This window comes from Danio rerio, chromosome 6 (assembly GCF_052040795.2).
Source record: "Danio rerio strain M-AB ecotype USA chromosome 6, GRCz13ab, whole genome shotgun sequence".
NCBI lineage: Eukaryota > Metazoa > Chordata > Actinopteri > Cypriniformes > Danionidae > Danio > Danio rerio.
Genome location: NC_141026.1, coordinates 32,656,150 through 32,669,557, shown reverse-complemented (window position 1 = coordinate 32,669,557; position 13,408 = coordinate 32,656,150). Strand labels below are relative to the sequence as shown.

The 13,408-nt window shown below is 38.0% G+C and overlaps 1 protein-coding gene across 29 annotated transcripts in view; it reads right to left on the bottom strand.

Annotated features, from left to right (window-relative positions):
• The window catches only part of shroom2a (shroom family member 2a), an 85,471-nt gene that overhangs the window by 25,734 nt on the left and 46,329 nt on the right, over positions 1-13,408 (bottom strand). For 4 of the 29 annotated variants that reach the window (XM_087257365.1, XM_087257367.1, XM_087257373.1 and 1 more), the window contains exons 3-5: positions 3,678-3,779; positions 2,797-2,916; positions 66-2,601 (exon numbers count right to left, since the gene is read on the bottom strand). In XM_087257365.1, coding sequence (XP_087113491.1) covers positions 66-2,601; positions 2,797-2,916; positions 3,678-3,779 — 2,758 coding nt within the window. The other 25 variants (XM_087257368.1, XM_087257369.1, XM_087257390.1 and 22 more) reach the window with 17 other exon arrangements.

The window sequence follows — 13,408 nt, the reverse complement described above, 5'->3', positions numbered from 1 at the left end:
AATCAGAAAACTTCAACAAATGCAATACTGAAAGTTGTGGGATTCATTTAAACAAGGTCACAAACCTGCCCATAAAAGTCAGCAGAAGGTGAGGATCTAGATCTTTCATGCACACAGGTGGGGTTACTCCGTCGCTCTTTTCCTGTATCGAGGATGTTATCAGCAGAGTGGTATCGGCCAGATACTCTTGGTTCTGTAGTCTTCCTCTGGGTGTTCCATTTGGCCTCATACTCTGCAAATGTGCCTAGTCGCTGTTGTTCTAGCATGGCTTGATGGTTCACTGAGTTAGGGCCATCCTGACCTTCATTAATGTGGTGTTCAATGGGGGTTGAGCTTTCACCATTATTCCGCCCTGCCATATCACTGTTTGCAGAATAGTGCATGCCTCCAGGCTTGGACAGTCTGGGGTCTTCTGATATCTGCAGGTTTTGCTTTGGCATAGGCTTAGGGAAAACTGGTTTCCCTGTTGTCTCAAAGAATCTTTGTTGATTTTCTAAGTGTGCAACATTTTCAGGCATAGTGGAGCGTTCATCAGCTCCTACTTCATGAATTTTATCTGGCTCAGAAAAAGACGTCACTTTCTTTTCAGCAGATATCCGCTTACGGCCTCCAATGCGAAGCACATGATTACTCCCTGAGGTGGGTTTGCTAGGTGTGACCTCTGAGACACTTGAAGGAGGTACATCTTTTCGTGTGGGACCTTCAGTACCTGGATGCTCAAATAATACTGGCTCTAGGTCTTTTCTCCTGAATGATGTAGCCTGGAGGACTCTGGCCTGAGCTTCTTTAAGATGGTCTTTATAAGAAATGGAAAAGCAGCCATCTGATGAGGGAGAAGCAGTCCCTGTGGTCTTCCACAAAGCAGACTCTTCTACAGTTTCAACTGGACTTTCTAAAGTGGCTGCACTTTGACTCTTTTGGAGATGCGCCCTTCTCATCTGGATCTCGTTGCGCAAAGTGGTGGCAAATCGGTCATTCCGTCTAACCTGTTTACTACTGAGACTGTCAAGGGCTTCATGTTGTGCGCTTCCACTTTTGATCTGATTAGAACAGTCATCTGTGTCATTGTGCCCTTGGGCCAGAGAATACAACATAGGTGTTTTCTGGGGACATATCTTTGATTCGCTTTTAGTTGGAAAGGGTTGTTGCGAGTATTCCTTATGATGAAGATGGCCAGCACTTCTCCTGTGCTCGGGCTGCTTACTGGGTGGATAACTACCAGAAAGCTCATCTGAGCCATGCACATGGTGCTGCTTTTGGCATCCCCTAAGCTCATTATGTTTTGTTGAATCAGACATATTCAAGGAATTACTTGGTGCAGAAACATAATGTTGGTTTTCATTTTGTTTAAAGGAGGCACTTCTTTCTTTATTATCATGGTGCTGCGATTGAGGAGGGAAATACCGCTCTTTATTCCCTCCTTGAGAACCTATGGACATTCTGTCCCGTCCATTGTGGGACATTTCTGAGACTGAAGAGGCTTTAGAGTCATCAGCTCTCACTAAAGAAGCCTGTGTTAATCCCTGAGAGATATGGTGGGAATTGACTCCTAAATTAACTGACAGTGATGCAGCTGGTCTTCCAGTTTGATTCTGGCTGTTGAGTTGCATGTGGTTGTTTGTGTGCAGTTCCTGCATACTACTGAAATAGCCACTGAATGGAGGTTTCATTGCTGTTCTAGTTTGAGCATGGAAAGTGCCTTCGTCACTGTACTGCTGTGCATGGTATGGAGCATGGCCATAGGATGGATGGCTATCTCTTATGTCTGTGGTTGATAGGGAGTATGTCTTATCTGATGATGTACGTTGGATATACTGATGATGAGAATCAGATGAAATGCAGCTATTTGAGGAATCATTTTTGGATTGTAGATTATAATCCCGTCGACCCTCAAGACAAATCTCGATGACTTGGTTAGACCTTTGTGTGCTTTCATGGGTTTCTCCTGGCTTTTGTTGTGGTTTCGCTTGAGGCTTTACTTGAGAATGACCACCAAGGCCCTCTGAAGTACCTGTGATCAGACCCTTCTCGTGAACCTTGGTAGCTGCAAAGCTATCACTGCGTGTGGGTGGAGTGGGAGGTGGAGTAGATGATATCATGTTTTTCTTCATATCTGGAACATGCCAGACAGGTCCAATATTAACTCTTCCAGAGCTTGAATGACGGTTGCCAGGCAGTTCTTCAGCTCTTGGGATCTCGTGGTTACCTGTACTTGAGAGGTGGTGCAGGTATCCAGGCCTCTCATCTTGTCGTACCCCTTCGCTTAGGTTTTGGCTGTGCCTGCCATTGCTGTGCCTGGCACTTGAATCCCACTGATTTATTTTGTACAGCATGTTCTCAGTGGATGCCGTGTTACTTTTGGACAGTGTGTAATCTGGGGTTCCCGAACTTGTAGAAAAAGAGCTGTATGCCGAGTCCCGTTTACCACTACCCAAATGTTCAATGCTATTATTGTTGGATTTGTTTGGGGAAAGACGGCCAGGTGGATAGGGATGAGAACTATGTTCTAGGCTGTCCATACTCCCCAAAGAACTGAACTGATCGGATACTCTCCGTAGATTTGTTTGATCCCAGCCAGTTGAGAGTTCAGAAGAGAATGAACTAAGAAAAACAAACATGTGAAAGGAGTTTACCGTGGAAAAATTACCAAATGCAACTGCAGTCAGTAATCAATATTATGAGTTTGTGCCATTCAATCTATAATTAAAACAAAATAAATGGAGACTTTCATTCCGAAATCTGTACTGAAATAAGCAATACAGACAAAACCAAATTCTTTTCTGTCTCTTTGGTTACCTTGCATCATATCTTGTTTGCCAAACTGGTGAGGGTGTGGACTGGGTTTTGGCTTCTGAATGGGTCTCGTTGAACTTGGTGGCATGCCAGGAGTGAGGTCTGCTCATGGGTTCATTTCTCCTGTGGGCAGCAAGTGGGAGAGAGAAGGACAGAGACAGGGTAGAGCAAAGAAGGAAAGATTAGAAAACAAGGCAATAAAATGTTTGAACAGCTGCTAAACGAATGGCAAACACAGAATAACAAACACCAAAACAACTATTCTACAGAACAGAAGAGTGTCAAAACATGGTAGGTGGTTATGGAAGCAGAAAAATGATCATGGCAAAAGACAAAAATGCAATCTGTGAGCATGCCAACGTTGCAATCATCTACCATCAACACAAGGTTTGTCAACAACAACATACAAAAAGCCTAACAAACACCAAATTAAATTGCTATAATCAACAAATCCACCCTCTCGCCACTTACAACACAGTAACATACCCTTTAAACCGATTCTTTCTGAGATGCATGAGGTAAAATAGACAAATGCATAATTATTATCTAAACTATTAAAATAATTAAACATGGACTAAGTAAAACTCATTGTCCTTTTTTGTTTAAACAAACAACAACATTTTAAAATAAAAATTGATGATCATTTAATTAATTTAGGTAATTTCAATGAATTTCATTGTTTTCTAAGACTAGAAATGACAATTTTAATGATCGTGGGAACTCTGAATGAAGGATGCAAAGGTGGAAAACTAATGGGTGGAAATTGAACTTCTGAAGGATGATATCACAAGGCCATGGAGGGAGTATGATTGTAGATAGTCATGACTAGACTGGGTGGTACAGGAAAGGAAGTATGTTTTCTGGTGGATACGTTGACACCATACCTCATGGAACTTCGTAAAATCTTCGTGAGAAAGCTCCGGGCCATATGCACGTCGCTCTCTGATGGCATTTTCTGCGCTACAATATCCACCATTTTCATTTTCCTGAAGGGGGTTAAAGGGGGAGGGACACATACAGTCTGAATCTCAGAGTTCAGAAAAGTTTCACTGGAACTCTAAAGTGCTGTATTCCAAATAGAGACATAAAAAGCCAACTCTGTGATGGGAAAATGCATACAGACCTAGGCCACAACACTGCCTGTAATTAGTCAAGCATTATACGCAAGAACACAAACACAAATATAGCCCTTCACAAAAAACATAACCAATTTAGACAAAACAACCACAAAATGCTATAATTAAGTTATTATACTGTATGAAAAATACACTGGCAAAACACAGACTATCCACATAAATGAAGCCTGTGTTTTTTAATGCCAATCCCTAAACGTTGCTGACAGATTTGGAAAGCACATGTTTTCAAAGACTTTAGAAGTTAAAGTAATTCAGAAAACACCAGTAGGAGCACTGTGAAAGGGTTTAAAAAGGACAAAATCTACAATAACAGATTAGTACCCTTCTCATCTGCCCATGCTACCATACTGAGTACTCTCTGCCATACTCTCCACACAAAAACCACGTAAAGAGTGGAAACAGGGAGACATCTTGTGGTTAAGTTTCAACACTACAATTCAAAGTAATAATGTATGCCATGGAATAAAATAAAGAGATAAATATTCTTTTATCAAACACAATATAGCATCTCCTTTTTAGCATCTGTCAATGTGAGGTTCAAATTTAGCTATTTTTGTGTGCCTTAGCTTGAAAAATTCCTTAGCATGTTGCCCAACATCTCCACAAACCAAAGAGCACACCCACACCTGACCTGTGACCTTTGTGTTTTGAGAGTCAAAACATTCCCTTCGTTTCAGAATTTCAGTGATTCAGTTAAGTGATAGGATTGTAAAAACAGAAATTCATCTCTTTGGATCTAAAACCCAAGCCAGTAAGATTCTCCACAAGGCCAGAGAGGTTAGAACAACAGTCAAAGACGTGCTGTTCTACTCCATTACACCAAGAGGTCAAGGGCCAATCACCCACTAACCAATAAATACTAAAACACACTCCTGAAAATTCTAGGAAAATAAAAACTACTATTCCAAATATCACCAAAATATTAGCTTAAACACATCTTTGATGCTGATGTTATATAAAACAATATGTCCCGGTGACATGTTTAAAAGATAGTGGAATGAATTAAACAGAAAATTATGAATAGAATGGTCTAAAAGACACCCTCTGCTCTCTCTCATTGCTGCTGTCGTTTCCTGTGTAGAAGTTTCAAGTGTCTATGTGCTCGCCACACATGGTGCTGGCTATTCGGATGCTAATGACACTCTCTTTATTAGAAGTATTGTCAGGGCTACAGCTGGTCTAGCGCAGATATGCCACTGGTCCGAATCAGTGGCGCCCAGGCGGAATGGAGGCCAAGTAGGGGGGTTCGGAGGGAAAGTCCCCCACCAGTGTTTTCAGAGCAAAGCATGTTCAAAAACAAACAAATCACTTCTGAAAAGACAACAACCAATCCAGAGTCCCCATGCAAATCTTTCGGCCTGGCTAAAGAGTTACAATCCAAATCTTATTCATAGCGAGAACTAACATGAAAAAGTACCTATGTGAAAGACTAAAAAAAGCTTTTAAAAAGGGTCTTCTTTTTATTTAAAACAACGTGAGGATTTGATGCAGTGTTCGCACTAACATCAAAGGTTGCCATGATAAATGCAACAGGTTTCACGAGGTTAAGTTTTAACACCCCATTTACTTCGTTTACACACAGCCAGAGTCATCCGAAGGACAAGCTGCACTAAAGCTAAGACTTCACAAACAGTAAAATAAGACGAGACTAAACAGATGTCAAGATAAAAGCAAAAGGAACAACAACAGGTGTGAGGCAAAGACGGCAGACGAAAACAGACAGCAAAACACTCACCAAACAATCCCTCAAGCGAGCAAGTTTCCCAAACTGGTCCCTAAAAGAGCAGACCTGAGATGCTTTGATGGATGAAATGGTTCTGAGGGTCCGGGTTTGCTCCAGTGGACTCCCCAGGCAGCGCATTCCACATTCACATCAAAGACAGGCCAGGACAAAGGGCCCTCCATAGACGGCCAGTCCCGGACCGCAGTGTGTGTCTTTTCAACCATCCACTTCTTCCATATGAAAGACTACAGAAAAAGGTAGCCTTGAGGAACCCCATGTAGAGATCAGATCATACGATCCTTAGCACATACACTCTCATATCTACTTCCAATTGCTGTGTGACTGTTGCAGTCAGGGCAGATCTCTACAGGGATTATGGTGAATTTACCCCGGGAAGGAAAGGGGGAGGGAGTGAGGAGGGGGCTGTTGTCATAGCCAGTCTCCTCGAAGCAATCTAGCAGCTTCTGTTTCCCTATTGGCTCATAGGTGGTATGCTAATGAGCAGTTGAGAGGGCCAAATGTTCTCATTGAACCCCTCTTGTGCAGCGGCCCTGGGTTTCTTCTATTACTATGGCAACAGGTTGATTTTTGCAGAGTTTTAAGTGCACTGGTTTGTCAAAAGGAGTGAAACCAAAGAAAGGAGATGACAGTAGAATTACATATTCAAACAAAATAATCAATTATTTCTATAAACCTAATTAGTACAACAATGAATATTGAGCAGTTCTGAGCTATACAACACTAGAGTTTTCCTATTGAGGCACCCCGGCACTATGCGTCACCATGACCATTGACCTCAAACTATAACCCCTCCCAACCCCCGAAATTGATCATGTGACTAGTAGAATTACTGCAGCTCTGAAAAAAGCCATCTGGTTAAAGGGATAGTTCACACAAAAAATGATCTACAAAAAATTTAAAAATGAATTACCAACCTGTTGAACACTAAAGAAGATATTTTAAAGAAAGCTGAAAACCTGCATATATGGATGGATATAGATGGATATAGATACAGAAATAGATAAATATAGATATAAAGATAGATTGAGATAGATATAGAGATGGATGGATGGATGGATGGATAGATAGATATGGGGATAGATTTATTTATTTATTATTTATTTATTGCCACATCAGTAACTTATGGCTATTTCATGACAAAATGGATATACATAAAAATATTACATGATAAAAACAAATTTGTACTACAACAAAAAGTTAGACAAATATATAACATATAAATAAATAACATTCACAAAATAATATATTCAAAGCTAAATATAATTTTCCATTTTAATTTTCCATTAATAATTTAAGATTCCTCCTGATGGTACCTTTTTAGAAATGTTCAAAGTACTCTCTTTATAAAAATGTTGTCTAATGGTATTCAAATGTCCACATTCCAACAAAATATGTTTCATGGTAAGACCAGCTTGTCAGTAATTACATTAAGGTGGTGCTTCGTTATTCAGTAATTACAAATGAGACAACCTAGAATGTCCAATTCGAGATCTAGTACAGACAGTTTGTTCATGTCCGGTCTCAAAAATACAATTTGCAAAGTGTCTTTCATTTATTCTCAGGTTAATTTCATGTAATTTATTATTTATGTAGTAGTCCCATTCCCTTTGCCATGTTTCGTTTATATACAAATTAATTGTAGGTTTCAAATCCTTTAGGAGGAATTAAACATATGTCACTTTCAAGGAAGCTTCATCTGCCAGTCTGTTTCTATGTAGTAGATTGAGATAGATAGATAGATAGATAGATAGATAGATAGATAGATAGATAGATAGATAGATAGATAGATAGATAGATAGATAGATAGATAGATAGATAGATAGATAGATAGATAGATAGATAGATAGATAGATAGATAGATAGATAGATAGATAGATAGATAAAGTTTTCAATTTTAGGTGAACTAACCCTTTAAAGTAAGGTTAGAGATCACAAATAATCAACCTGTTAACTTTGCAAATTACATACAGATCTCTCAAGATTGAAGCCTGAGTGCATTCGGAGCTTGACCTACAAAGTTTTGAGCTTGATTAAAAGTTTTCTTGGCATCAAAATAAGTAGTCTGGTGACAGGCAAGAAGATTACAGAAGAATTGTTTTGGCCTGTGCCTGATGGGCGGGCTTTGACGAAATCTTTCACAATGATCTATTGTAAGACGACTTCTCATCCGTGCATTCCAGACAGGAGGCCATTCCTAGGCATTAACTCTCCCATAAATGTTGCATTTTTCCTCACAGTCTCAAAAAGTTATAACAGAAAAAAATTCCCGCAAAGTTCAAAAGGAACTCATTCCAGAGAGAAAAGCCATTCTTAAACATCTTCTCAACTGTTAGTAACTCAAGGAGAAATTTTGAGCACTAGGATCCAACAAGATCCTATCTGATCCATCTGGCTTTGTTCCATCTAATAGAATTTTGCTTAATTTAATATCAAACACAAGGGGACATCGAAAGAACTTTGGCTGCATGGGAGTCAGTTATTCATCTGGCTGTTGAGTGTCTGCACAAAGGGCTTCTTTAAACCGCATCTCAATCAGACCGCTAATACGGGGCCAGGAGAGGCCAACCGTGAGGTGCCTGTAATGACAGGCACATTCCTGAGCTGCATGTCATACCAGCCAAAGAACCAATAGCTGTCTAGCCCACCCGCTGGTTTCACAGCTGCGTCTCTTGTTTGGGTGGACAGCACCAATATGTAACACCATGAAGTATTCCTTAAACTTAAAAACACATTTTGTTATTATTAGGGCTGTACAACAACAAAATGGTGATATCTTGCTTACCTCAGGTTTCCTCCATGCTGAGGTGATTAAGGATGTCCTTGATCTAACCTCAGCTAACAGTTAAGAAGCAGGAAAATGCACTGTAATCAGTCTTATAAGGTAAGCAAAGGGCTCTCAATTCATTGCACCATGCAAGAAGTTCTTGGAAAATAATGATTGCAAGAGACTGAATCCTTCTGTGCAAAGTTTTACATTCCAAGCAACTTAATACAACCTCCAAATCACCACAGAACTGAACTAAATGATCAGAGCACAGTGATTACAAATTATATTTTACTCTGATTATATTTTACTGCCTGTTAAGTTTCTTATTGATTTTAAAATATTACTTCTTACCTATAAAGTGATTAAAATATCTAGCTCCTGTTTATCTAACTGTTTATCACTACAATTCAACTCGCTCCTTAAGATCTCAAAACTCAGGGTTTCTGGTAGTACCTAAAACAGCAAAGTTGAGTAAAGGAGGTCGAGTCTTCTCATTTATGGCTCTAAACTCTGGAATAGCCTTCCTGATCATTTCCGAGGCTCAGATACACTCTCGCAGTTCAAAACTAGATTAAAAAACGTATCTTTTTAGTAAAGCATACACTCAATGCATCACATACTTTAATATGTATGATTCATGAATGTGCTCCACGCATCTCGTTTATATACACTTTGAACAGCAGCTTCGCTAATTATTATCTATTAGTCTTTATTCTCTATTTTTTAGAATAGGCCCCAAAAATTATGCAGTGGGACTGACACAATCCAAGTCCTGTGAACAGATGATCCCAAGATTTTCACAATCCCAGACCAGGCCGTAGCAGCTGCTGTGGTGGTCATGAAAGAGTGAGAAGAGAAAGAGAAAGAGAAGAGAGAGAATGCTTCTGATTCCTGTGAGACTTCAGGGACTGACGAGTCTTCGCTGAGGGCCAGCTTTCTCCAGCCACCGGCGCCTAGACTGCAGCTCTGCACAAGACGTTTGGCCATATGATGGTCATGCTCAACTGAGCCTGGCTTCTCTCAAGGTTTTTTCCTTTCGCCAATTGGTGCAGTTTTTTCCTTGTCGCTGTTACCACTGGCTTGCATAGTTCAGGACTTGTAGAGCTGCGCATCGATGGATTACTCTTCAGTGTTGGACTCTCAGCAGTGAATATTAAAACACACTGAACCGAACTGAACTGAACTTAAACGCTGGAAACTGAACTGACACTGCTTCAATTTACTATAATCTTCTACGTGAAGCTGTTTTGACACAATCTATACTGTAAAAAACGCTATACATATAATGATTAATTGAATTGAATCCAATTAAGTAAATTGTTCTTTTCTAAGATATTTTTTTTTCAAAGCAAAAAACCACATCATCATAAAAGACATGCACATGTATTTTTAATGAATAAAACTTTCATTATTTAATGTAATTTAGATTCTGATTTGCTCAATATTTTTCTTTATTTTTATTAGCCAGAAAAAAATTATAATTTTGAGTCAATTTTGATTTTATTATGCATCATGAAACTGAGATTACGATGGCTGGTTCAACCCAAAATCAAGAAAAAATCCCAGCACATCAAGTTAAAGGTAATTTTCATAATTGATCAAAATCAGATACTTGTAGTGCACTATGTAGCTATTTTTTACAGATATTTTAAAGACTAAATCTGATTTGTAATTGACTCAAAGTGTTAAAACCATTCCTGGTTTTACCTATCGACTAAGCCAGGTTCAGGCAAATCTCCAGCTCCACCTTTCCAGTGAACCTTTCACTTTCACTGGCTGGTGATGTAATAGGTGTCATAGCAACTAAAACAAAGGAACACGGCTTCAGAGGGATCTCATCCCCATAGTACTAAAAGAGTGTGTCCGAACGCTTGTTTGATGCTGTTTTCGATAAAGCCAAACCACCTGCTGTTAAAACAAGTCCCAACATGGCCCAAAAATAAAAGTCAGTTTGTACTTTCAAATAAAAGCACTGTATTTGTTTAATTCTTTACTGAAGTGCAAAATGAATAACAAGAAATATGTACTCACAATTTTAACTGCAAAACTTTAAAATGATAGCTTTACATACAAAACATCACATACCTCTAAAACACCTGTAGACTATTTAAAGATTGAATCCCACCACAGCATCAGGTTTGATTTGAAGCCTGAAATGCATCGATTTAAAGAACAGCTTCCATCAATGTTGTCATCAGTGTGATTATATTTCCTCCTACAGCACTCGTGAAAACACCAGCTCTTCCTCTAATACTAATGAAACGTGTCTAACCCATGGGTGTCAACTCACCTTGCCAAAGGACAGTTCCACAAACCGTTTTAGAAAAGGGTAGATCAAGGTTTAGCACCACATAAAACCGCAAAATAACATAACCACTCTGACATTTAGGTACAGCCATTATAAAAGCTACGGTTTAAAATCGAGAAAGCAAGAAATAACTTCTAATAGATCTATAAGCACCTTCGTAAATTATAAGCAATGCTTGGGCTCCACCCCTGCTGTAGTGATCAAGTTCAAGTCATCCTCTCTCAGTTCATGCCATATGAGAGATTAACTAGTTATAATTGGATTCTGAAGCCTAGAGTGACACAGCTCTGGCCACTGTAGGCCCATAGCTATTTTACTCTATTGGACAGAGGTAAACAATCTTAAAAATAAAGTTTTTAATGACATTGATGGTCCATGAAGAAACTTTAAATCCATGAAAACCTGAAAACCTGATCTGATTGTGTTCTTTTACAGTATTATTATTATTTTTTTTTATTATTAAAAGTTTTTTTTTACTTTTTACTAAAAAAGTACTTTAGGGAACCAAATAGGATTCTTGGCATCTTCTATTTTTGAAAGTGAAGAGGCACAGTAACCTGATATTTTTGAAAGGCATAACAGTAGAAAACACACCCTAGAAGGTGCCATTAACATACTCATCCCCTTAATATGTAAACTATATCCTTCAGCAGAAACAACTAGCTCTTTAGATGAATTTAATAGTTGAATACTTAAGTAATTACGAAGAGAGGTAAAAGTGTTAAAGGAAAACACTTCACTTTTTTGGAAATATAGGCTCATTTTACAAGTCCTTTACAATTAAACAGGTAAGTTTTGTCATTTTTAAATCAGTTCAGCTCTTCAGGTCTGGCGGGAGCACCTTTAGCTTAGCAAAGATCATTGATTTGGATTACAGCATTAGCATCTCACTTAAAAACGACTAAAGATGTGAATACATTTTCTATTAAAAACTTTTAAAGTTACATCAAAGACCAACAGAAAATGAAAAGTTGCTATTTTCAACTAATGAGAGTATCGGGCTGAGTGGTTTGACAGAAAACCAAAATCATAATTAATTGAACATTTTAACTCGATTTTGATTAATGAGCAATTATTTTATTTATTTAACGTTTGTAGAGTAAATATGCTCATATTACAAGTTAGAACTTTAACTGACAGACACACACACTATGTGCTATATGATTATTTATTGACCATCAACGTTAAACAACTGAATTGAAACACACATTGCCTAAAACCAACAGTCAAATAGTGAAAATAAATAACTTGCACTTTTGGAAATAAAATTAATTATTTTCAATATTAAATTTTTTATAATAAAGGTAGAAAACAAGCAGTTTCTCTTCAAAATAAAATAACTCTTTTATATCCTTTAAATAATATTTTAAACCTGAATCTTCTGTAAACAAATATTTGAATGTAAATATAATGATTTTATTGTAATGGAAAATATGCGCAGCTTCCAATCATCGTCAATGTAGTGCAAACTTGCGATGTGTAGTTACATTTTTTTATGAGGTACCCCCCACATGGGTATGCGCATAAGAACTGCGCCAGACCATACCTGTGCGTTTAACGCAAAAGTATAAAGTAACCTTAATAGAGTGGGGTCACATGACTCCACACGCGGTAGGGAAAGTAATTGAAAAAAATTGACCTGGAAATATTAGATCAATGATAGGTTCTGAATGTCGATTTCGATTACTTGTTTTGATTTAATTGCCCAGCCCTAAGAGTATAGTCATAGCCATATATAGAAAATATCAGCTTTTAATTTTTCTGTCAGCTTAAGGACACAATGTAACTACAGTAGAGTTAAGCGTTAAAAAGGAAAATTATTGAAACTCTAAATTTATTAAGCAAGATGCTAACGGTCTAATCCGATTCAATGGTTTATGCTAAGCTAAGTTAAAAGTGATCCTGCCAGACCCAGACAATGGCTAAATGAACTAAAAAAAATTGTAAAAACCCAACTGTTTAACTCTTTAGCATATATCCTAAAAAGCAAAGTGTTCCTTTAATGTACTACTTTCAGCAGGCTTGTGGAACAATGCTGCAACCTATCTGTATTAAAAAGTTCAGTGGAAGAAAAAGGACCCCTTCCAGCTGCATCCTGGGAATATCAATAATTAATACTGACAGTTGGCCTATTGAAAGAGGAATGCAGATTCTTAAAGGAAAGTCTTATCTTCCTTAACAGAAGACTTGCAGGAAGTGTGCCACAAATGTCAACATAAAACTGCAAATCCAAGGAATGAAGTGAGCTGTTTTTTTGGCCAGTTTCAGTGAGTCATCCCATTGTTATTTTATCTACATGTTCCTTCTACATCATACATGTTTTGGGTACACAAGCAAAAGTTTAAGACGCACACATATACACGTCACATGATCCAACAAAAATCATTGTTTAAAAAAAAGTGCTTAAGTTTTTGTCAAACAGTCATTTTGCTATATGAACATAATTTAACTATAACGTCAAATTAAAACAGAATCATTATGTGTCATTTCTGATACATTTCATTAGTGATCTTGCTGAATAAAATTATTTCAAGGAGTAATATTGCTCTCTTTCAGAAATAAAAAAAACTCTTTACACAAACCATTTGGTACAGTTCTGTACACATATACAATATGTTTACATGTGTTTACCTCAGACATAGCTTTGATTTACCTTTCAG